General features: G+C 35.2%; 1 protein-coding gene across 4 annotated transcripts; it reads right to left on the reverse strand.

Annotated features, from left to right (window-relative positions):
- Window positions 1-24,569, reverse strand: YTHDF1 (YTH N6-methyladenosine RNA binding protein F1). 4 transcript variants are annotated; one of them, XM_069072582.1, is made up of 6 exons: window positions 24,482-24,568; window positions 23,905-23,929; window positions 22,420-22,499; window positions 20,405-20,449; window positions 6,355-7,878; window positions 1-1,481 (listed from the first exon to the last, which is right to left on the reverse strand). In XM_069072582.1, exons 1-6 carry the CDS (start codon window positions 24,506-24,508, stop codon window positions 1,455-1,457), a joined length of 1,728 nt encoding a protein of 575 aa, XP_068928683.1. In that variant the 5' UTR covers window positions 24,509-24,568; the 3' UTR covers window positions 1-1,454. The 4 variants fall into 4 exon arrangements, with proteins under 4 accessions (XP_068928683.1, XP_068928684.1, XP_068928685.1 ...); XM_069072584.1 differs by lacking the exon at window positions 1-1,481 and adding an exon at window positions 6,076-6,175 and having other exon boundaries at window positions 6,347-7,878; window positions 24,482-24,569; XM_069072583.1 differs by lacking the exon at window positions 20,405-20,449.

The following is a 24,569-nucleotide window of genomic DNA, read 5'->3' on the forward strand; positions in this document are numbered from 1 at the left end:
TTGCTAAATAGGTATTGTTTATTAAGGCTTGTATTCTCCTAGAGGAAAAAAGTTAGTCTGATGTCCATTACTCCATACAGGCAGTAATAGTTTAGAGACAAGAGTTATACCTACTAAACACAAGTCTAAATGATACAGTTTAAACTTTAAATCAGAGGATCTTTTGGAGTAAATAGTTTTCAGAAGTTATTTGCGTTCTAATATAGTAAAGATCCTCTACAATAAACACGTGCAGATTCAGTGGGCTAGATCAACAGGCATGAGCACCATTTTCATGCTTAATTCCAATTCCATTTGGTGTTGAGTTCTTCATTGGTTCCCTCATTCCACAAAAACATGACAGCAAATTGAGTTTTTAAAACTTTTCCTTTTACTCATCCAACAGAAAAAAATTAGACATATACACTGTCAAATTTAAACATGTGAGGCATAATCCATCATCCTTTCCATCCTATTAGGTCCTACATTAAAGCTCAGCATTATTGGTATAAAAACTTAAAATGGCATTAGGAATCTCGAGTAAAGAATAAGGGGAAAAATTAAAAATGTCTGCAATAAACTAAGAACACCTGAAAGCTGAACCAGGTTTAAAACACATTTTCAAAAACCCTGCATGTTGATAGCATCACATCATTATTATTAAGCTATATAAACAATAAAGCAATTATGGCTGTGAAAAGTAATATTCTCTGCAGGATATGGGAATAACAAATGAACTCAAAAAGCTCTGGTTAACAGAACTTGAAAGGGATTCTTTTGTTTGTGTTAAAGAAATCTAAACAATTTTCCACAGCATGTGAAAACTTAAAATTTAATTTTTCCCCATTTAGTAGAAAATCAAACTGACAATCCTGGCTTTTTTGTATAATCACAGACAAAATAAATGGCATAACATTTGCACAAAGTGATCTGATTTACCTTTTGATTTCAGTATTTTTAAGAGAAAATATTTTAATACAATGTTTTACATGACAAAACAATGCATGGTTTCTTATGTTTGCCATAAATCTGTAAAAGGGGGGAATATACGAAGGTGCATATTTATGAATATATAAAATTACTGCGAATATAAGAAAAGGAACATAATTTGTGCCAAAACTTAAAAAAAAAAATCTTTGGGAAGCATTAGGCCTGTTCTTTTTTGTTTTTAAGGATGTTTGTCTTATTGTTTATTAGGTCAATCTGATTAATAGCTGACTTAAAAAAAATACAACTTTATTAATGGGTTCTAGAGCACTATACATAAAAAAAATACAAATTAATGCAGATCCACCTGTGGGGGAAAAAAAACCTACAAAGTAATTAAAAGATGCAACAACTTAATTTCCCCTGCATGAGAAGATGTATTGGAGCTGAAAGCTTTAGTCAGTCCTGATGCCTAGATACAGCACCAGCATTTTTTAGTTTGTTTTTTCATAGTTGAGTTTGTGAACAGTTCTAGTTTTTCTTTATTCTTATTGTTTGTTTCGATTCTGCCGTTCCTATAAAAAAGAAAATAAGCGAAGGTTAAATATATTAAAACAGTATTATATACTCCATAGGTCTATTAAAAAGGTAAAATATAAAACTCACCCACCATAACAAAATTTACCTACCATATTACTGGAGTTTTTACCCACTGCATGCCTAAAATACAGATTCCCAATGTGTCAAACTATAAATTGCATTTAAAGCCCCAAGACAAAATTAGTGATACCTTGTCAAATCAGGTTAGCTTTTTAGTTAAACTAAAATACTTCCTCTTTAAAAAATCAAGTTTGGACACATCAAAGCTTTTTCTGAAAGCAGAAATAATTAATATTTCTGGTTAACAGGGTTATTTGCTTAAGTGATCAAGTTTTTTTAACCTGAATTATCTGATTAAATATGAATGACATTTTGCATGGGGAAAATACTAAGATTATTTGTACCCTTGGGGTGCTGGCTAGGTGGCCCAGTGAATATAGAGTGCTGGTCCTGGAGTCAGGAGGACCTGAGTTCAAATCCGACCTCAGAAACAACACACACACACACACAACCAACAACAAACCTAGCTGTGTGACCTTGGGCAAGTCACTTAACCCCAATTGCCCTACCTTCCCCCCTCCAAAAACCAAAAAATAAAGAAAAAAAAAGATTATTTCTACCCATAAGAGCTGTTAACACTGTAGAGAAAATGCCATTGCTTCCATTCAATTATTCCTTTATGTATTCTATTCACTCACACTTTATTCAGTTTATTTCCATTACAAAGAGAATTTATATTCCCTTTCAAACAACTTCATTTTATTGCCAAAGTATAACCAACTAGTTCTGGCACTATCTAGAAACAATTTCCATTTTTTCCTGGCATATTCGGTACAGAATTTAAGCACTGAAGAATAATCCAATTTTTAAAATAAATTATTTGATTTATGACTACTCAGAAAAAATAGCTCTCGTACACTTCCATTTCCAAGAATGAAACTGCTAATCATGATGTATAGAAAAGCACTATACTAACAGTATAAAATCCTGAACCTTTACTTCCTACCCCTAAATACACAAACAAAACAAAACAAAATCCTAGGCTTGTTAAAGTATAATTTAAACACACTAGAGTCTTTAGTTAATTTCAGTTGCTTACATTATACATGTGAAATACAATACATAGAAATAGCATTTTACTGAAAATGTTCTTTATTCTGCCTTATCTGGAGTTTTACGCTAGGATAAATAACAGCTCACATATCTAGGAAGATTTTAATTTCCTCTAACTTCACCTCTTAAAAAAATAAGAAAAATTAACCAAATCTAAGACCATGAAAGCAAAATAATTATGTTTTATTTAACTCTACAACATGTACTATATTCCTCTAAGAAATGAAGTCATTTCCTCCTATGAGATAGATGGCTCCTCTCAAAGGAAACTGTTCCTCTTTCTCCCCTACCATTATTAATAATCTTCATATTTACAATGTGTAACTTTTCTTTTTTGCTATGTAATGCCTCATTCAATTTTTCTGACAATATATCTCTTGTTCATCTGGTACAAATAATCATCAAAAAATCATTATCCACTAAGCAGTTAAGTATCATCTCCTCTATATAAGTAAAATGGTAACAAAAAAAGATTGATTCAACCTTACTAGCTGAATGCTCAAGAATGAACATTTCAGCAACTGCTTACTCTTCTTAATTTACTTTCTCTTGCCCTTATCCAGTTTTTCAGTCAAAATGCTGTTATCCTGAGATTACAGCCTTCTTATTAATAAGGCGATGATCCAAAATGTTCTAGACTGGTTCATGTCAGTAGAATCTATGATTGGTACTAGATTTTGAAATGTGGATGGGGAATTTTTTGGTTCAATTTTATACTTAAATTGAATACTCAAGTTTTCAGTAATCTTAAGTACAATATGACTGAAGATAACCCAAGACAATACAATTGTTTGTTCACAGTTAAGTAAACTTTTGTCAAATCTGGAACCTGGTGGCTTTACTATGAAATTAGAGGTAATTCCAAAGTTGAATTTCTTCAATTTATAGCATTAGGGCTGAATGCTTTTATGAAATTTTAGAGAATCTTTAAAATTATTTTCACTATATCATGCTTTATGAACTGTGTCCATCAAACATTATTACAAGTCTATAAAAGTTGATAGCTTAAAAATGAAATTTTTGAAATTTATCTTATATGTATTAAAAAGCAAAAATTTTAATTTTAAAATAAAACAGAAGCCCAAGTGCAAAGGGTAGCTTCAAATACCATTTAAATTTACTGAGTAAAACTAAATAAAAATTATACCAAAATTTTACAACCAGGATAAGAATTAATTTTCCCTTTCCTAATTATTTCATTTGTTTACTCCACATTTAAGAATGTACTATTTACTGGAAATCCACAGAAATAAAATTTTAGAAAACCAAATTTAAATCCAATATGAAAATATATCAAACTCTCAGTTCTTAATTTTTTAAAATGCTATTATCCTGTTACCTAAAATATACATTCAGTCTCTTAACTTCAAACATGCATTTTAAGAAGTTCAAAAGATATTTATATCATGTGGTATACTGTTCAATGTATCTGAGATGAAAAACTTTAAGCTTTCTGAAAATATTAACAAGAAGTGGAACAGATAAGGTAGGGGTAGAGAGCATGATTAGATTTGCCTTAATGATTGTGCTTAATTAGAAAATGCCAAAATTGGTTTGCATTTTCTGACACACTTCAAGGGAAGCAACCAGAAGAAAGAGGTACTGCCAACTTCTGCACTAAGGAAGGAGACAGATTATTAAAATAAATAATAAAGTCTGACCTAATAAATTTTCCAGGTTTAGCAAAAATAGATGTATAACCCATGGGCAAGTCACTAAACTTATCTGAGACTCAGTGAAAAGGTTTTGTAACCTTTAAAAGACTACATAATTATGAGTTAAAGCATGATTACTATTTTCATGCTAAGCATACTGCATATATACACATATACATGTATATCTGACATGTTTGTGTGTGACGTGTGTGAGTTCTGAAAAGCTAGAAGAGTTAAAAAATTTTATACAATTTCATTTAGACTTCAAATATCTAGGTTAGAAAAGGTAGATTATTAGCAGAGCCATTTCAGAGAAGTAAACTAAGATATAGCTATTAAATGAATTAGCCAAGGGTCACACACACTGTGATGAAACCACAGAATTTAACTATTTTAAAAAGATAGGTCTCTCCCAACTCCCATTTTCTTTCATAAAAGTATGAGCTCCTTTTCTAAAATTAAAAAATTATAATAAAATAGATATATCAATAGTCAAAAGTTTCCTGATCTGAGCATCACTTAGGAACAATACCAACCATCTTTTTTATGTTACAACTGTGACCAATTAAGAATTGAAAGGGACTACAGAGGCCATTTAAATTCAATCCCTTCAAGCTACCCCTTACTTCAAATGGAATACTGATATAAAGTTACTATTAAATAAAACTACAAGTAGTTTTACCTTAAAAGTTGTCCCTTTTACATCATTTCCTTACTAGTTACACAAACACACTGTGCTCAAAAACTCAGATGTCAAAAAAAGCAAACTGTCAATTTTATTTAACTTGTATATAAATATTTTCTTAAAATAAAAATTTAAGAATGTGTTATCCTCGATGTCAGGAATAGCTTGATCTACAGGACTTCCCTTAGTAGACTGCCCATACCTGAAAAATTAAGCCTGAAGATTGGAGACAATCACACATGAATGACTATACTACATCACCAGGATGTCACTTTGCTTGCTCATGGACCCCAGCTTTGATCATCCATGCAGTCTTATCCTAAAAATTATTCAAACATATTAAAGCTATTTTGCATAGCACAATCATTTTAGTCATTTAATCCCATGTTTCCCTTATAACAATGGAAATGAATTAGACTAAAAGGTAGATGAACAAATGAAAGTTCTTAATTGATGAATGGAGTAGAGAAATGTTAAAATAACTACTGTTCAAATTAGAACACTAGAAAAAGGCCACATAAAGTCAAATTCCCATTCAAATTTATATTCCATTCCAAAATTTTACAAGAAAAAAATGAAATAGTTGAAATAAATGTGATTAGCCTAGGAATGGAGAAATGAGAGTGGCCTGTTACTCATGAGTCAGTCTATGGCATTAGATAGGAAATAGTCAAATTCAAATTCTCTATCTTAAATCTTCATCTGCTATGACATGGATAAAGAAAAGCACCATATTCCCCCCTACTTATTCTCAACCCCAAGAAAACCTCAAATAATTATCAAAACACTTAAAAACCAAAGCACATTATCATGTTTCTAAATACTGAATAAGACGGCTAAAAATCCAAACAGGAAATTATTCTTAGTTTATAAATTTCTGTCTTGTAAAAATAGCAAATCCATAGAAGGTGGAAGTTCTCCACAAAACTTAAAGAGTGTAAGGCAGAATTGATGCTACCTTACACTTTTTTTTTCCTATTTGTACTATTGTACTAGAAGAGCCTCTGAGGTTAACTACTGAATTTCTATGATTATTAAACCAAAGAAAACCATCAGGTCTCCCTAAGTTTGCCATTACAATACCTAACATTTCCTTGACTTTTCTATTTTCATGACCTGTACTTTAATAATTCAAGGATCTGTAATTTCATCAGTGTGGATATGCCTCCCACTGATGCAGATCACAACTGCTCTGTAACTTAGATGGTATGAGTTGCTGTGGCAAAAAAAAGAAAATTCAACCTTTGGCCAACCTGGTGATTTTTATGATTATAGTGCTCAAATTTTAATTACTCATACCAACGATTACATAATAATTTCCATTTCTATCCTACTCCCCTCTTTAGATGGCATATTTATCTTTTCTGAAAACTAAGAAATCAAATACAAATTTACCTTGCGCACTACTTCTTCTTCTTCTTGGCGCTTTTCATAATGAGAAAAATCATCAAAGATGGAGGTTGTGTGCTTGTAAGTGGAAATAATTTTAAGCACTTGTTTAGCTTTTTCTAAGGGTACCTCCTGTGTGTCACGGGAGTTTGTAACTGGTTTGTTGTCATTATTCTCCAGCCTGATGTGTCGAAGTTGGTTGTTGGGCACATCCTTGACAAAGATCCACTTGACATCAAATTTCCCCTTCCATTTGTCCTGAGACCAGACACCAGCACTAGTGCCATAGTCCACAGGTGACTTCATCTCTGCTACTCCACAAAAATGTCCACTACCATTGACACTGAAGAGCAAATAGACAGGACCCTTACTGTTCATAGAGCGGAAAGCACTGTCCAAACGTTTGTTTCCATGTTCTGTGCTACACCAAATGGAGTATTTAATGGAACGATGAATATCATCCTCAGAATAGCTCTTTATTATGAACACACGTCCATTTTTAAGGTTCCATTCAAATTCTTTAGGATTATAACTATGGGCAGCTTTCAGTTTTTCAAGGACAGGGTGTGATTCTCCACTTGGAACAGAATTAGTTTGGGCATTTCCAGTAGAGTTGCTATCGCTACTGGTTCCTCCACTTTGTCCAAAAGCTGCATTTCGGTTTCGAGGGGCTACCCAGCGGTTTGGGGGTGGTTGCTGAGGGTTCTGATATTGTGTCTGGGCCAAAGGAGGAAGCTGAGTTGGAATAGGCTGAACAATCTGTTGTTGTGGCTGTGGGAGAGACTGAGGTGATGGAATCTGTTGGGGAGCAGGAGCCTTGCTCACAGGCCCCTTATTATCCCAAGTACCAATGTCCATATTATGTTTTATAGGTGGTGGAGGTAAAGCACCTCCAATTATAGGTCCACTTTTTGTTTTCATTTTAGGTTGTGGTTTTGCAGGTTTGCTGGCAATGGCAGCCCAAGATGTTGGTTTTGAAACTGGTAAGTTTACACTTGATCCACCATTACCAGAAAGAGCACCAGTCATTACAGCACTGTTAACAGATCCTACTGTCTTAACTGCAGATGTTGTCACATCTCCACCAATCTTAAGTCCAACCATTCCCTGCTCAATGCTATTCATTCCAGGTGCTTTATTTAAAGTGTCATTATGAAATCCTGTCTGTCCATCAACAATAGTACCACCCAAAGAACTGGGTGGATAACTATAACTGCTTCCATAAGCTGAACTTTGAGTCTGTTGTCCTTGGGATCCACTTGTTCCCCATGCTGAAAATGCAGGGTTTTCTGGGAAAAAATTAAACCTGTGTTGATAGATATTGTTTCCCAGACCCCCAGGTTGTCCAAAAACAGCATCATGCATGAAATGATGGTCGCCATTACTAAGCTGTCCATAGGTGGTGAGATATGGAATAGGTGGATCACCACCAGTAGACCATGGTGCTTCACTGAGTGAGTAAGGAAATCCAATTGATGGTGGATAGTAACTGGAAAGGTAGGGATCAGTCATTGAGGGATAGCTATTATTCTGTTAAAGAAAATCAAAATTATTTTTAGAGTTAGGTCTGTATTTATAAAAATATAAAGAATTTATTAAAATTATGTGATTAATTTTCCTTTTTAGAGTGCTATATTTTGTTTAAACCACAGATAAATTAGAGCTTCAAGCTGGGTAAGGTTACTAATTTATTATCAAAATAGCTATCAATGGCATATTAAAAGCTAAAGGCTTAAGAATGACATAAGGTTTTAAAGGCAGATTGAGAATTCAAACATTTCAGATCAGTCTCAAAGTACAAAGCAATTTCATTTATGACTATCTGAATTTAAATAAAAAGTGACAATTATACTAAAATTACTCTAAAATTAAATATTTTATTAAGTTCATCTGATTACATCATGATTGACTTAACACACTTCATCATCTCTGGGGCTAAAATCTTTCTACCCTTAACTTTCCAAGATGGAATCAGGGCTGGAACTATCTTTCTGTACTCTTTAACAGTGAAATTTATAGAACTCATTATTCCACAGGTAGGACACACTTAAGAGAGCGAGCAAATAGCTCAAAAAAGGAGTCACGTACATTCATGACGAATTTCTTATAATTTATAATGGAAATTAGGCTATTTTGAGGGCATTTTTCTAAGCTAAAATCAACAAGGAAGACAATTATACCTTTTGTGTCACTTAATAACACTATCAGATGAAGAATAGTGGATTGGAAGGCAACACAATATAACGGACAGAATACTGGCTTTGGATTATTTTGTTTTGAGAACTAGTTCTGAAACTTAGTAGCTATATGATCACAGCATTAAGTAAACTGTGCATATTATAGCTCTTTGGATGAAATTTTTATTGTTTTTTAGAATAGAAGGTAAATTTCTGTTATGCCAGACCACAAGGCCAAGTTTCTGTGGTCAGCAGACTACTAGAATACCTCATTCTGTTATCACCTCTCCCTCTTACCCTCCAAATCCAAGGAAGAGAGAAGACAACAGATATCCAGCTGCTCCAAGAGAGACCTATAATATTGATCACACTCATTTTATTAGCTCTCATCTCCCTAAGTAAATCAGCCTTCTATAACTGTTGAGCTTGAGAAATTTTAAGGAGCTATCTGGAACATGTCTTTCTCAGGCACTGTAAAATTTGATGCTATAACCACATCCCTTCTTCCCATTCCAACCACTATTAATAGCTAATATTTATACAGCACTATGTGCCGGGCACTGTGCTAAATGTTTTATGATTATTATCTCATTTGGTGCTCACAACAACCCTGGGAGGTAGATGCTATTATGATTCCCATTTTACAGATGAGAAAACCGAGGCAAACAGAAGTAAAGTGACTTGCCCAGAATCACTGAGTTAGTAGGTCACTTTTAAACTCAGATCTTCCTGACTCCAGTCCCAGCACTCTATTCAATGCACCACCCAGCTGCCTACCAAAACCATTCTGGTATAGGTAGTGGCCCTAAGCAATCATATTAGTGGTAGTTTGTGGTCATAAGGTGAAAACCTCCATCTCATGCAGAATTCAGAAATTCTATGAAAAATGTATTTCCTTTCTTTTTCAATTTGTCACGAATGAATATAATATACCAATTTTCTTTACTTAAGAAGTAAGGGATTGGGGCGGCCAGGTAGCACAGCAAGTAAGAGCACCGGCTCCAGTGAGATCGAATCCCGGGCTCAGACACTTAGCACCCACCCAGAAACATCTGGCCGTGTAACCTTGAGCAAGTTACTTAACCCCAATTGCTTAGGAGCGGCCAGGTGGCTCAGCGAGTAAGAGTACCGGCTCCAGTGTTGGGACGACCTGGAGATCGAATCCCGGGCTCAGACACTCAGCACCACACCCAGAAATAACTGGCCGTGTAACCTAGAGCAAGTTACTTAACCCCGATTGCTTAAAAATATAAAAAAAAAAAAAGAAGTAAGGGATTATGGAGGCGGAATAAAGTCAATGACTAGGTTTTCTGAATTTAAAAAGAATCTTTGTTATAATGTTAACGGTGGGGTGGGATGGAAGGGGAGTAGTGTGCATATCCAAATGAATATAAATGTAAAAACAAAAGGCATCAAATAATTTTTTTTTAATTCTGCTGCTTCTCAAGGCCATCTCTTTTACTCACTTTTTCATTCCTAACCATTCATTACCCAACAAGCAGTCTGGAATCTTACTTAACAAGAGCCCAAGAGTAGACTTATTCTTTCATTATAAGGCCCTCCACAGTCCCCTCAGACAACCCAAGATGATCAAAGTCTCCCTCTTTCTACTAAAACCATCTCCTTAGATTTCTATTATGGCCTTTTCCTTCAAGATAAAGTTCTCTTCCAAATATCAAAGTTACTCCATAATTAAGATGTAAAATGTCAATATAATCTACTCTCAGATGCAACTGTAATGCTGAATATCCACTCTGAAATATATGGAGAGAGAGGATGGTAAAATAGAATAAGCACAGTATCTGGGTTTGAATACCATTATTCTACTTTAGTATTACTGAGACCATTGGTAAGTCATTTTGCTATATGCCTAAAGGTTCTCCTGTACTCCCTCCCCCCCAAATATATGGAATAGATGATCTCTTACATTCCTTTTAATTCTAACTCCTATATTCCTAACTGGAAGCTATTTTAAAAACTTGATGACTGTAATAAACTGTGACAAGCCTGGAAGAGTTAAGGGCCTAGTCTGTAGCAATAGCAAAGACTGAACGGATTAGAAGCAAAGAGAAAACAGTGACACAATTAAAATTCTGCAGAAGTAATGGCTGCTTCTGACATAATATTTAAATCTTGACTGAACTGCTAATCAAATCCAAGTATATGTTCAAACACATATAAAATAGCACAATGGACCAAGGTTACTTTTACCATAACCACTAAGTTGATAAGGTTGAAATTTACACACACACACACACACTTAAACCACTACCTTCCATCTCTGATGTTAGGGGTTTAAACATAAACTCTTTGTGTGAAGTGTATTATTCCTTCCATCTCCCTACCTTACATACTATATTAAGTGTATGTGCCCATCTTTTAGAATCTGAGAAAAACCCCACTGATCATTGTTAGGTTGGACCTGAAGTCAATGGTATCATTTATCATTCAGTAAAAAGCTTCTTCCAACAAGAATCTGTCTGCCTTTATCACATTGCAAAAAATTGTTAAATTTCATCTTTAATAAATTTAAACTCAGAACATATCCTTGCTCAAGCAAAGTCCACAGATCAAGAATTACTTAATCTCAGCGACACTCCTAAATAGGGTTGGTAACCAACAGATCAACATAATAAAGGTAGGCCAAAAGAGGACACAGACACAGGCACACACAAGCTGCTTGATTAAGTAGATGTTAACTATCCCCTTCTCTCTGCTCACACATTCACCATCTTAGTATGGGTCTTCATCACCTGTTGTACTAATCAGTCTCCCTGCCTTTAGTCTTTCCCCACTATAATCCATTCTCCACACAGCACTCAAGGTGAATTTCCTGAGATTCAAGTCTGACCACATCATTTTCCTAACCCAGTAAACTCTAATGCCTCCACATTGTAACTAGGACCAAATATAACTTTGCTTAAAGTTTAAAATCCCTCACAGCCTAGCCCTGAACTACCTTTCCAACCTTATTTTATACAGTATTCCTATTACCAGTCAAATATGCCTTCTTGCTATTCTTTGCACAAGATATTCCATCTCCTGTCTCTTTTGCACTGGATACCTGTCACATCTGGAACGCATTCTCTCATATTGTCCCATCTCTTAGAATCCCTTGTTTCTTTCAAAACTACTAAGTTGACATATTCTACCCAAACCTCTTCCTGATCCCCAAAACTACTAATGTGTCACCCCCAATTTATCTCATATTTCTCTTGCATATATTTTTCCTATACAAAGAACAAACTAGGGAGAATACAGGCATGCTCCTATTTTAAGTAAATCAAATACAAATTAACTGAAGGTGATTATTATTTATGAATCCTCCTTCACAAAGATTTCTCAGAAAGTTTATGTAGCAAATTTCCCTAACATATTTAAGTTCCTTTATAAAGATGCAGTTTATATGAGTTATCTTTTAATGAATCTGTACTAGAATGTAATTCCCTAGTGCACAGGAACTGTGTCTTCTATTTCTCTCTAACTCCTATATATTGAATGCTTCTTAATGGAGGGAAGAAATAGATAAGATTTCATTTACATGGTATTTTCCTTCTTTACTTTTTGTATAGCTATTTACAATATTCAAGAAAGCTGAGATGCAGTTTACTTAAAAGTATTGCTAACAAGAAACAATGATAGGTCTAAAAATGGAAGGGAGCCTCAGACATCATCTATTTAAATATGTTCATTTTTCAGATGAGGAAAATGAGGCCCAGAAGTCAAATAACTTGACCAGGTCTTCTAATTTCAAATCCAACAACTTTTCCACAAGAGGCTCTTATCAGTCCTTGGACCAGCCCTCCAAGATGCTATTTGTCTGTCTGTCTCTCTTTCTCCTCTCTCCCTCCAGCCCTACATATTACTTCTCCTCACATTTACATAAACATAAAATTTACTCATTGATTTCCAGTCTTGTGTAGGTCTACCACAAAAATAATACACAAAACACACCCCAGGAACCAATCTTGTAGCATTCCCTTTCATTCATGCACATGCTTACAAAATCAAACTCATTCTCACTCTGTGCTCACACAGGTTATCTGTAGAGCCTCCTTTCCCCTACTTTAGTTTATGATTTTTGTTCCCTCTTGTCTATACACATTCAGCATGCATATGAACATACAGAAAGCACAGACAAGATTATCTATAAGATCTCTTCTGGCTCAAAAAATTCTGTTCCAAACTAAAAACTCCTTAATTTTATTTTTTCATGTAACAAATAAATTAGCTCTGTACTTCCTCAATGCATTAGACTGTAAATTTAATTCAGTTTTAACAGTAGTGGAGTTCCTTAGGAGTACTACATATGAATGCCTCATTATGACATGACTGGCAACTCTGAATTCTCAAAGGCTATGGCACTGATGCCCAAGCTATGGTAAGTCTCAGCAACTTGAAAAGATAACAAGTATAGGAGCAGTAAAGAATTATCATCAAGAATTGGTCTGGCTAAATCTAGAGAAGCTGGCATAAGGAGATATCCCACCAGGGTGATTCACTTGGTCACAGTTACTCATGAAGACTATATACAGAGTGTACCGAAAAAGTTTTAAGTTATTAAAGCTTAAAACTACACTAAGACTTTTGGAACAACTTACATAGAAGAAGTAGAAAGAATACCCACACAAATGACCTTAGACTTTTTGAAGAGTAAGGAAAACATTTACATGGGTTAATTATTAAAGATAGGAAAACAAAATAAAACTTTTTATCATACTTTTGTGATGTTTCATAAAATGTATATTTCTGTTCCCAGAAGCAATAACAAAAACAATTCTTGAGGAGCATATTAGATTACTAAGAGTTAAAACCAAAACTACCAATTCTTTTGGCCTAAGCATTACCTCAAACAACTAATAGCCTTAGATAACAAAATATTATAATCCCAGTCTCTGGGATGAATCAAGATCTCCAAAAAAAAAAATCCCTTGAAATCTGCATAAAGACAGTAATTTCCTCTTTAAAATAGAAAATATTAACAGTTTCCTCCAAACTGCAAAGCCTTATCTTGGCTTTGTAAATCAGGTGCTAAAAAAAGGAGTTTCTTTGCAGAAGTTTATAAACTCACTAATAGACAATGAAAATTTAAGTAATCACTGGTTATCATCCTTAGTCAATTTACTTTTGTTACTCTAAAAAGGATGGCTTACAAAAACAAATATTCAAAAGTTAAAATTGGTATATATTGGCTCCAGAACTAGAAGCAGGAAAGGGTGTTTCCATACTCACTAGAAATTTAATCATATAAAAAGGTCATAGAACTGAAATCTTTTATTTCCTATATCCTTTTTTCTGAGAAGCAAGACCCAAAATTATGTAAATACTTAAGTTTCATGAACAATAAAATGACTCAGACATTACAGTGACATAGAGGAGGGACTCAGAGAAAAGGAAGAGAATTATTTAAGCAAAACACTGTTAAAGGCATACTGGAAAGCATCTGATAAATTTGATTACTTTAATAATTTCTTTAAAAGACAGAGCAAAATCACCAAATATAAGAAGAGGCTTTGCTCCCTATAAAATAATTCATATAGGCCAGGAACTCCAAGGTGAAAGAGTATCTTAAACTCACAAAAACTTAAGAAGGAATCCCTGTGGGTAGATACCATGTATGGCAAGTATATCATTAAAATTCCTTTACTTGATTAGTAATTTTTAATAATTATTCATAAGGATTTTTCTCCCTTGAATTCTTTATTTATTCTTCAGAATTAAAAAGATCAATAACATGCAGAGACAGCAGTTTCTGACATATACCATTTCTCAGTATGTTTTATGACACAATATGCTTACTGTCTTTGAAAACTTGTCTACCAACAAGAATAACAGAAACTTACTGATCATTCTATCAGCGTGTTTGGTTCTAAGTAACCTGGCAAAGTTAATATGCACCTTTATTACATACTTTAAGGCAATTTCAATTTTAAAGATTCACTATAAGAAATCTAGAGAAAAAATGACTTGAGAGATTAAAAGCTGTTTAAATCTCTAAAATATTTGTGTTCTCCCAGACAGATGGCCCAAATGTTAATTCCCTAGACCTACCAATAAGCGATCGTATTTTAAGATATTCTACTAGGGATAGAGAAAATATAATTAAGAATTCACTTTGATAAAGAAGCACATCAATTTGTCTTTGTTCTGAGAAGCTAAATAAAAACCCTAAAACAATCTTCACTTAAAAGTATCAAGAACTGTACTTTTAGCAATATATAAAAACCATTGTTGGGAAACTTCCTCTTAAGATCAAGGATACCTTCTAACAGCATTAAAAAAACGGGTAAAAATAAAGTCAGAATAACAGTTTTCAACTTATCCCTATCAATAATATAACTAAAGTATTTACAAACATATGGTACTGCGAGAGGCATTAGAGAGTTAAGTCTCAAAGCTGAATCATGAGTCTTCTAGCTGTTTTAATTATAAAAACCTACTTAATGTTATCACAGATAAATCAATTCTGAAACCTGAAAATGTTGTCTAATTACAGGACGTTTTTCTGAAACAAAAGTTTAGAATGGGCCAAATTTATTCTGATTACATAACAGAAACTGAAAAACTCACAAGTAAAAGCACTATATGTATATTTGACAATGCTAGTTCCTAATCAGTCTAGTCCAGCTGAGTAACTCATGGACCACACACAGTATGCAGTATGTTGTGGAAACAACTCTTGATTTACAGTCAGAGGGGCCTGGATTCAGATCACTAACTCTGTGACCTTAGGCAAATCACTTCCTTTCTTTGGGTCTCAGAAGTATCTGTAAAATGAAGTGGTTGTCTAGTCTAGTACTAACTGACCATTAACATCCCATACACAACCAAAACCTATGATTTTCAAACAGTCTATACTACTGAACTTTTACAAAATTATTTTTCCTCCTCAGTCACTGCTCAACTGACTGCTTTACACCTAATTCTGAAAGTCATTCTTGAAGAGGTGATCTTGTCAAGTTGTGAAAAATTAAAATAAAGATAAAAGACTTCTAATAAACACACGAATTTTCTTCTTCCTCAATTATTACGCATACAATACCTTTTCATATTTTTCAACCATTCTACATATTACTGCCTATCATTAAATCTCTCTAAGCCTCAGTTTCTTCACATGTTAAATGGGGGAGAGGGGAAATTAGATAAAACCTATGAAGTCCTTTTCAGTTCCATGAGCCATGATCCTAAAAACATATGGTCCACTAGTCACCTGCATGGTTGTTTCATCTGTTGATTTTCTTCAAAAGTTCAATGGATTTGAACTTCTAGGGGAGAAAAAATTGAGAGAGCCTGTTCTAAATGACTAAGCTAAAAAGTAATGTGGGCAGTTAGGTGGTGAAATGGATAGATAGCCAGGCCTGGAGTCAGGAAAACATCTTCCTGAGTTCAAATTTGGCCTTAGACACTTACTAGTTGTATGACCTTGGGCAAGTCACTTAACCCTATTTGCCTCATCTGTAAAATGAGCTGGAGAAGGAAATGGCAAACCACTCCAGTATCTTTGCCAAGAAAACCCCAAATGGGGTCACAAAGAGTCAGACACAACTATTTTTAATTTAATTAATGGGAATTAATTTAACTAATGGGACCTTTTCAAAGAAAACAAAATTTGGTTCTATTCCCTTCTGTGTCTATATGATAAAAGGCAGCATGTCACAGTGAACAGAGAGCTAACCTCAAAGCTAGCAACATCTAGGTATAAGTCGTACCTCTGAGTTATACTGGCTATGTGCCCCTGGGCAAATCACTGTATCTCTCAATGTTTCAGGAAATTCTTCAAGACCAAAAGATGAAGAGAAGGTGTCACCCTGCCTTGGTAGAAAGCATTTCCTCACCTGGGAGTTTACCATACAAATAAAAACACAAGTCTAGTCTCTATCCTGATCACAATCCTTCCGAGTATTTGAATTCTAAAAACTACTGAAACCCAGTTCTGGAACCAGAAAAACTGTCAAATTCTGAGAATTCAGAATAGACCAAATCATTAAATATGGCAAAGTTTAAGAGTCTTTCTTGCAGTTAAGTTTTTAAAATTTGGCAATGTACACCTGTACAATTTCAGAAAGTAATCTAAACCAAATCATTTCACCAGACATCTATTGGTAGGCTGAAGTTAACTATTCTCTCAACACTGCTTGCAGAATGATAAAATTGTATTTTTATAACATTACAAAACAAACTCAATATTAATCACTTATCATTAATGACCATCTATCTGCCATCCCCAATTCAGAATACCTAAAACCATGTTGCTTCTTGCAAGAATTTTCAACATTAGATGGTGAAATTTTGAATAAGACCTAAACCTTTATCGCTCATATTTATATAGTGCCATAAGGTCGACAAAGATCTTTTTTCATAAACTCTGTAAAATAGGTAACTAATTATTATTTTCATTTTACAGATGAGGAAATGGAGTGGTTGTGATTTGCCCAGGGTTATAAAGATAATGAGCAGGAAAACAGGAGTGAAAGTGTGATGTACTTAAAGAACACATTCATTAGATGTGGAAAATATTTAGAGTTCCCAGTTCGGTTACTTACTACCTATGTGACCTTGAGTGAATTATTTCCCCTCTCTGGACCTCAACATCATCATCTGTCATATGGGAGTGGAGGAATTAAGAGACATTTGTACTATATGATCCCAAAAGTTCCTTCCAGCTCTAAATCCTATGATCCTAGTACCTTATTTAGAACATAAATAAGAACCACTAAAGTAAAAACAGGCTTCAACACAGCTAAAATAAATGTTACAAAGTTCATGCTCTGTAACTTATTCTACATATGAGAACCCCTCACTACAGGCAGAATCTATTTCCTCTTCCCTACATACTAAGAGCTAACAGAAGCACACTTGATTGCAAGAAGTGATAACTGACAGAAAGCAAGGGACAAGAAAAATGGAAAAGCAAGACACAAATTGGGGTGAAAGAGTCTTAGGCCACTCAGCCCTACACTATTCAAAAACTTATAGGTGGGGTGGCTAGATGGCACAGTGAATAGAGCACTGGCCCTGGAATCAGGAAGACTTGAGTTCAAATCCAGCCTCAGACACCTGACAGACTTACTAGCCTTGTGACCTTGGGCAAGTCACCTAACTCCAATTGCCCTGCCTTCCCTCCTCCAAAAAAGCAAAAAAATACATTCTTAAAAAAAAACAAAACACTTATAGGTATCACTGTATTTACCTGCCCCAGCCCATCTATTAACCTCCAATCTCATATCTCCAACTGTCTTTCAGACACCTCTAACTGGATGTCTAACAGACATCTTAAACTACTCATGTCCAAAGCAAAACTTATTATTTTTCCTCCTAAGCCCTCATTCCACCCCCCAATTTCCTTATTACTAGAGAGGGTGACACCATCCTCCTAGTCCTTCAGACTTACAACTGAGAAGTCATACTGGATTCTTTACTACCTTGCACCCCCATATCTGAGCTGTTGCTAAGGCCTGTCGAACTCACCTTCACAATATATGCATAAGCCCCCTTCCTTCTCTGCTCTGACACCAATAACACTCCAGTGCAAGTCCTTATTACCTCATGGCTAGACTACTGCAGAAGCCTGCTGGTAGATTAGTCTGTCTCAAGTCCCTTCCTACTCCAATTCATCCTTCCATTCTGCCACCAAAGTGATTTCCTAAAGTGCAATTCTGACCATGTCATCCCCACCATTCAATAAATTCCAGTGGCTTCCTTTTGTCTCCAGAAGCACATACAGAATGCTGTTTGGAATTCAAAGCCCTTTATAACATAAACCCCTCTTATCTTTCCAGTTTTCTTACTCCTTACTGCCCACCACTCTGATCCAAAAACACTGCCCTCTTCGCTATTCTACATCTGTTTGCTCCAGGCAATTTCACTGACTGTTCCCCCCCCATGTCTGGAACACTCTCCTTCCTAAACTCCATCTCCTGACTTCTCTGGGCTCCTTTAAGTCCCAACTAAACCCCATCTTCTAAAGGAAGTCTTTTCCCAACCCCCTTAATTCTAGTGTCTCATCTGTTAATTATTTCCTATTTGTCTTGTATATATTTGTTTACATGTTGTTTCCCCCATTAGATGGTGAGCCCCCCGAAGGCAGGGGCTGTCTTTTTCCTCTTTTTGTATCTCCAAAGCTTAATACAGTGTTTGGCACCTAGTAGGCACTTAATAAGTGTTTACTGATCGAGTGAAATTATGAACAGTACGGTTAACTAACACATTCATAATGATACTCCACCTCCATCCCAGCATTAAGAAAATGCTTGTGGAGCAGCTAGGTGGCACAGTGAATAGAACACTAGCCCTGGAGTCAGGAGAACCTGAATTCAAATCCAGCCTCAGACACTTAACACAAAAACTAGCCAAGTGACTTTGGGCAAGTCACTTAACCCCAATCGCCCTCCAAAAAGCAAAAAATAGATAGATAAATTAAAATGCTTGTGTTAAGTAAAACCCCAGAAGACAGAATAATACAGTTTACACCAGCATAGTATCGTATTCATTTTTTTTTTAAACTGGATCTATGCTTTCACTGGTATAGGGAGCTCCAGGTGAAAAATTTCCTCCACCAATCCAGACTGGTACCCATATTGCAATTTATTGTTTAAAAAGTTTCCTGGCATAATGGGAGGTCAATTGATTTGCCCAAGATGACATAGCCAGAGACAACACTTGAACCCATGTCTTTTTCATTCTAAGATCAACTCTCTATCCCTTATACTAAACTGTCTCCCTTATATTGCTCACACATAGCAGGTATTTGACAAACATTGTATTAAATAAAAAGACTTTTCAAAACTTTTTAATGTCTGGATCTTTAAAGGGGTGAGTAAGCCCTCAGACATACAGAAAAATTGACTACTACAATTCTGTGAAGTTCAGGATAGCCAAGATCTTAATATTACTATAGTTTATTGCACTATACAAGACAGTAAGAAACCAGATAGGGCAGAACCTTTAAAACTAAAGATTTTAAGTTCATAGAAGACCATTTTATAAATGATGAATGCCTTATTTCATTCCATTCCAATTCAATTTAACTTCCAACAAAATGAGAAATTTGCAAAAAGAGACTCGTGTCTAAAAGTGCATAATGTTCTATAAAATTTACAAAGGCATTCTTTGTTATTTTGTCTAAATTGTTCAGGTTTTGTAGTAAACATTAGTATATCTAGTCTGAATATTACCAACAATATCTAGATACCTAGAATACAATCAAGGCATCTAGAAATATCTTGGTTGGCAAGATTATTGTCTGCTATATATCAACCAAACAGGTCTCACTACAATGATCAGACAATCACTACTGAAAAAATGGATTAGCATATTACATCTTGAAAATAAGCTTGAAAATTCAGGATTGTCTGAAATAAGAAAACTCTGTAATGACCTACTCAAGGAAAGTTAGAATCCAAAAACAAAAGGGCAGTATCTCAAATAGTTCACAATTATAACAATAATTTAAGGACATTTTAAATAGAAATGAAACCATGAATGATTTATATATAAAAATCAAATTTTTTTTAAAGATAAAAGGTTTCTGGTTCCAACTCTAGTTTTGGGCAAGGAAATTAACCTCTCAGCCACAATTTCCTGAATCCTCTAAAAAAAAATCGGAGGATGGGGTACTGGTAGATGGGTTAAGCCAGATGACCTGAGATCTCAGCCAGTTCTTATACTGGTGTATAATGATAACAGGAATAGCTTACATTTATGTATAAGGATTGCAAATAAGCATTAGCTCCACCATCTCATTTGTAGTGGAAAGAACCCTGGTTTTGAATGCTAAATATAATACTTACTAGCTATGTAACCATGGGCAAGTCCCTTCACCTCTTTGACCCTATTGCTCAATCTATAAAATCAAGATCAATAAAAAGAACACTGCCTACCTCAAAGAGCTGTAGTAAGGAGATGGCTTGGTAAACCTGAAAGTACTATAGAAATATGAATTGTCACTGTAATATTCTATAGTTCTACAAGCATCAAGAATCTAGCATCCTCCATGCAGCCAATAACATTTCTAAATGACTTCCACATCAGTTGGGTATTTGGATAATATTTTATTATCGATTATTAGTTTTACTCTATCTCACTAAGAATTTTAAAACTTCATATAAATTAACCAAAATTGTTGTGGTAATGGCCAATGGTACATACTTTTTCTACATTACCTTGAGAACAATACAGAATTGTGGCCAGGATATTCAGTTAGTTTTAAAAAACTTTTTTTTGCTAAAATTCAGCATACACATAAAAATTTAACTGTCCAAACATATGTGAAGCACTTACTATGTGCAAAGTACTGTGCTACGTGTTCAGAATGCACACATGAAACAAAACCATCTTTGCCCTCAATGAACTTATAAAGTAATTGGAATCATTAGATATATGCAAAATAGTTAAGGATAAGTTGAGTGTCCAAGACAAAGCCAAACATAGTGGTATAATAGAGAAATCCAAAATTAAGTTAAAGTAAAATATAATTATGATGGACAAAGAAAGTTTCATTGCAAAGTCTCCAAAATGAACCTGAAGCTAAAGAAAATTGAGCCTTTTGTCATTGACCTGAGGGAAGATAGTGAAGAGGAAAGAATGTTGGATCTACAGAGTGGACAGAACCCAGGTCTACCACTTACTATTATGTGACCTTGCGAAAATCACAACTTCCCTGGGCTTCAGTTTCCTCATCATAAAGTGAGGGAGTGGAACTAAATTACTTCTGAGGCTCCTCTTCCAGTTCCAAATCTATGATCTATGATCCTGACTTGAACTGAGGTCATCTCTGCTTCTCAAGCCCAGGGCAAGGCTTTGCTAACTCGAGAGGCAGTAGGCTAGATTATTCTGAGTCTGGTTGGCTCTGGAGGAGTTAGACTAACCAAGAAGCAGCAGAAGAATTCTGGATGGCCTGTACTCATCTCTATGGGACTTGTCAGCCTACTGGGGCTATTAATAGCTTAGTCCCTGACTTAACACCTGGCAAGGAGCCAGTATTAAGAGAGCCAGGAAAAAAAAGTCATCAGAAGTGGGTGCTCTGTGGAAGGTCAAAGTATGTGGGGTGGGAGGAGGAGCATTCGTCTAAAGTAAGCTATGTTCCAAGTTTAAAACTAAGAAAACAAGGCTTTTTCATAATTCTAAATATAAGTCACAGGACCAAAGCTTTTTAGGGTTGCAAAGAACCTCAGAGATAATTTAGTCTAAATCTTGCATTTTACAGATGGAAAAAACAAGGGCCAGAGATATTAAGTGACTTGCCCAAAGTTAAACTGGATGAAGGAGCAGAGGGCAAGATTTAAGTCCAAGTCATCTAATTCAAACCTAGTGCTCTGGAAGCTTTTGAAGGTATGCTTGCTACAATGGCCAAAGACTGGCTAAAGACACCATATTAAACAACAATTTTCAAAATCACTGGCAGACTCCTTTATCTATTCTACTCCATAGGAGGCAGTTCTACCAGAAAGAACCATAAGACCTTAGAGATGGAACAGATCTTAGAAGCCAAACTAGTTCATTCCTTCCCACCCCCACCTCCACTTTACTGATGAGGAGACCCAACCCAGAGAAGTTAAGTGATTTATCTAAGGCCTTTCAGGTAATCGTCAGAGGTAAAACTTGAACCAGGGTCTTCCTGACTCCAAATCCAGCGCTCTAATCCACTATTGCATGCTATTTATTGAAATAAAGACCTTCATCTTCACTGTATTTGTGATCCATGTTTCATACAGAATCATATTTTTAAGAGTCAAAAGTCTAGTCAGGCCTCTGATTTAAAGTTTTCTCAGGACTTCTTTCACTTCAAACTACATTGTTTTATTTATTCTTTGGGGATTTTAAAAAAATAGCCCCAAAACAGAAAGCAAAAAAATTTTCAATCCAAACAAATTTTTAAACACATTAATATACTAACCTGATTTGACTGTCCAGTAAGGTAGGGTTCAAAGTCATTGTCATGCACAGTATCCTTCTGATGTAATGAACCATTTTGTACTAGAATAAGAAATTGCAAAATATTACACCTTAAAAGTTCATCAACAATCACCTCCCTGTATAAAACAATGCAAGCTAAAAAATGTTAAGTTCCTTTTCCCATTTATTTTTATGAAAAATTCTATGGTTTCCAGTATGTAAAAATGGAAATAACCATTAATTAGTACTGTACATAACCGTACAGAACTTTCAATAACCTTACTGTATTTTTATAAATTTTGGAAAATCTAGAAATATATAGAAAGTATATAAATGATCAAGAATGTGGTCCAGCTATATTGGTCTACTTGCAGTTCCTCACACACTAAGCTCCATTTCTCATCTCTGAGCCTTTCCACTAACTGTCCCCTATCCCTGGAATGTTCTTCGGCATTTCCACTTCTTAGAATCCTTGGTTTCTTTCAAGCCTCCACCCAAAAATCACAAAGCCTTTCCCAGACTACTCTACCCCTACCTCAAGACAGGTACATAGTATTTACTTAATAAATGCACACACCTGCCACAGAAACTACCTCCTAATAAATAAAAGCTAAGCTCAATTTGCGGTAAATGGGACTCAAATTCCATCCTAAACTAGGGACACAACAAAAAATTTATTTCAGGAAAACATAAAGAATTTGTAATACACATCTAGCTGAGACAAATAACTACAATTACATGACAAAAAATTCTGGAAGTCGCATAAACTGAGTTCCAACCCCATTTAGGATTTTGACAAAGTAAAAAGAGTCTTCTGGAAAAATATGAAGATTTCTGATTATTTGTTTTATAATTTTTAAAAAACAATATTTCAACTATTCTAAAAGATTTTTAAAGTGTGAGACCACAAAAAAGAATTAAACTTCCTTCCCAGAAAAGCACATATTAAATCAGTGCAGAGACTTGAGATAACAATTCTACAGAAAGTTATCTTAGAACTAGGTTATTCATTTAAAATCATTCAATTCTGTGATGATTCAGTATGACAACTCCTTCACTATTCTATCATTAAAAAAGAATATAGGGAAAAGCACTGAATCAAAGAAATTTAAACCTTAGCGTGAATCCAAGTTCTACTCTTTACTAATGAGGTAAATGAGGTCTAATGACTTGCCCAAGGTCACACAGTGGAAAAAGCTGTGATGAAAAGGCTTGTGACTTTCAGGCCTGTGCTTTCCAGTATATCACAATACCTTTCTTTCACGGGACTGTTTGTTTGAAAATGTATCTTCTTCGACAAGTTAATAATATTATCCTGCATGTAACCCAAAGCATTTCTTAAAAATCTAAAGAAAAAAAAACAACTTTGGTAGCTCACTAGGTGGTTTCCATATGGTCTTTACTGCAAACATGAATCATTTTCAAAGAAAGAGCTTCATCATATACTATTATACAATCAAATGCAAATTCCCAGAACTTTCCTTACCTTTATTATCTTGTCCTTTTGTTCTCTGTAAAGCCATAGCCGAGGAGACCAAATACAGAAAAAGTCCAAGAAAGGAGGAAAGAAAGTTACTCGTGGAGGGATTCATTTAAGTCCAGTAAAATAAGTTTAAAAGAAAAACACCAAAGTCATAAATGTCTTGTTTAAAAGAATGTTTTTGTTTCATTTTTTCTTAACAATGGAAAGTAACCTGTATTCACTCCTCATCGCAATTATCAATCCAAACCTAGGTTTAGTTTACATGTCGCGTGGGGAAATTTCTCTAACCTTCCAGGACAGAGACATAGTTTTTTCCTCCTCCCCCCCCCCCAAAAAAAAGCTTCACCATAACTGGAGAAGACTGGGAATTAACGAAGGCGGGGAGAAAAGGAATGGAAGGAAGATCTCCGAAAAGCAGCCCAGACAGAGAAAGGGGGGTGGGGGGTGGGGGTGATGAATGAGCAGCGGAAAGGAGGGGGAACAGCCCAGAGGAGTTCTCCCTCCCCCCTCCCCTAATACGCACTCCGGGGGCGGGGACCCCGAAGGTAACTCCAGCCTCTCCCCAATACCCCTGACTTACCTGAGGGTCGACGCTGGTGGCCGACATAATTCATGAACCAGGCCCTGGGGGTGGGAGGGGGAGGGGGAGGGGAGGGGAAGAAGGGAGG

The sequence above is a fragment of the Petaurus breviceps genome, unplaced genomic scaffold (assembly GCF_028583685.1).
Source record: "Petaurus breviceps papuanus isolate PSGF00001 unplaced genomic scaffold, PetGlider_PUasm1.0 90847, whole genome shotgun sequence".
Taxonomy (NCBI): domain Eukaryota; kingdom Metazoa; phylum Chordata; class Mammalia; order Diprotodontia; family Petauridae; genus Petaurus; species Petaurus breviceps.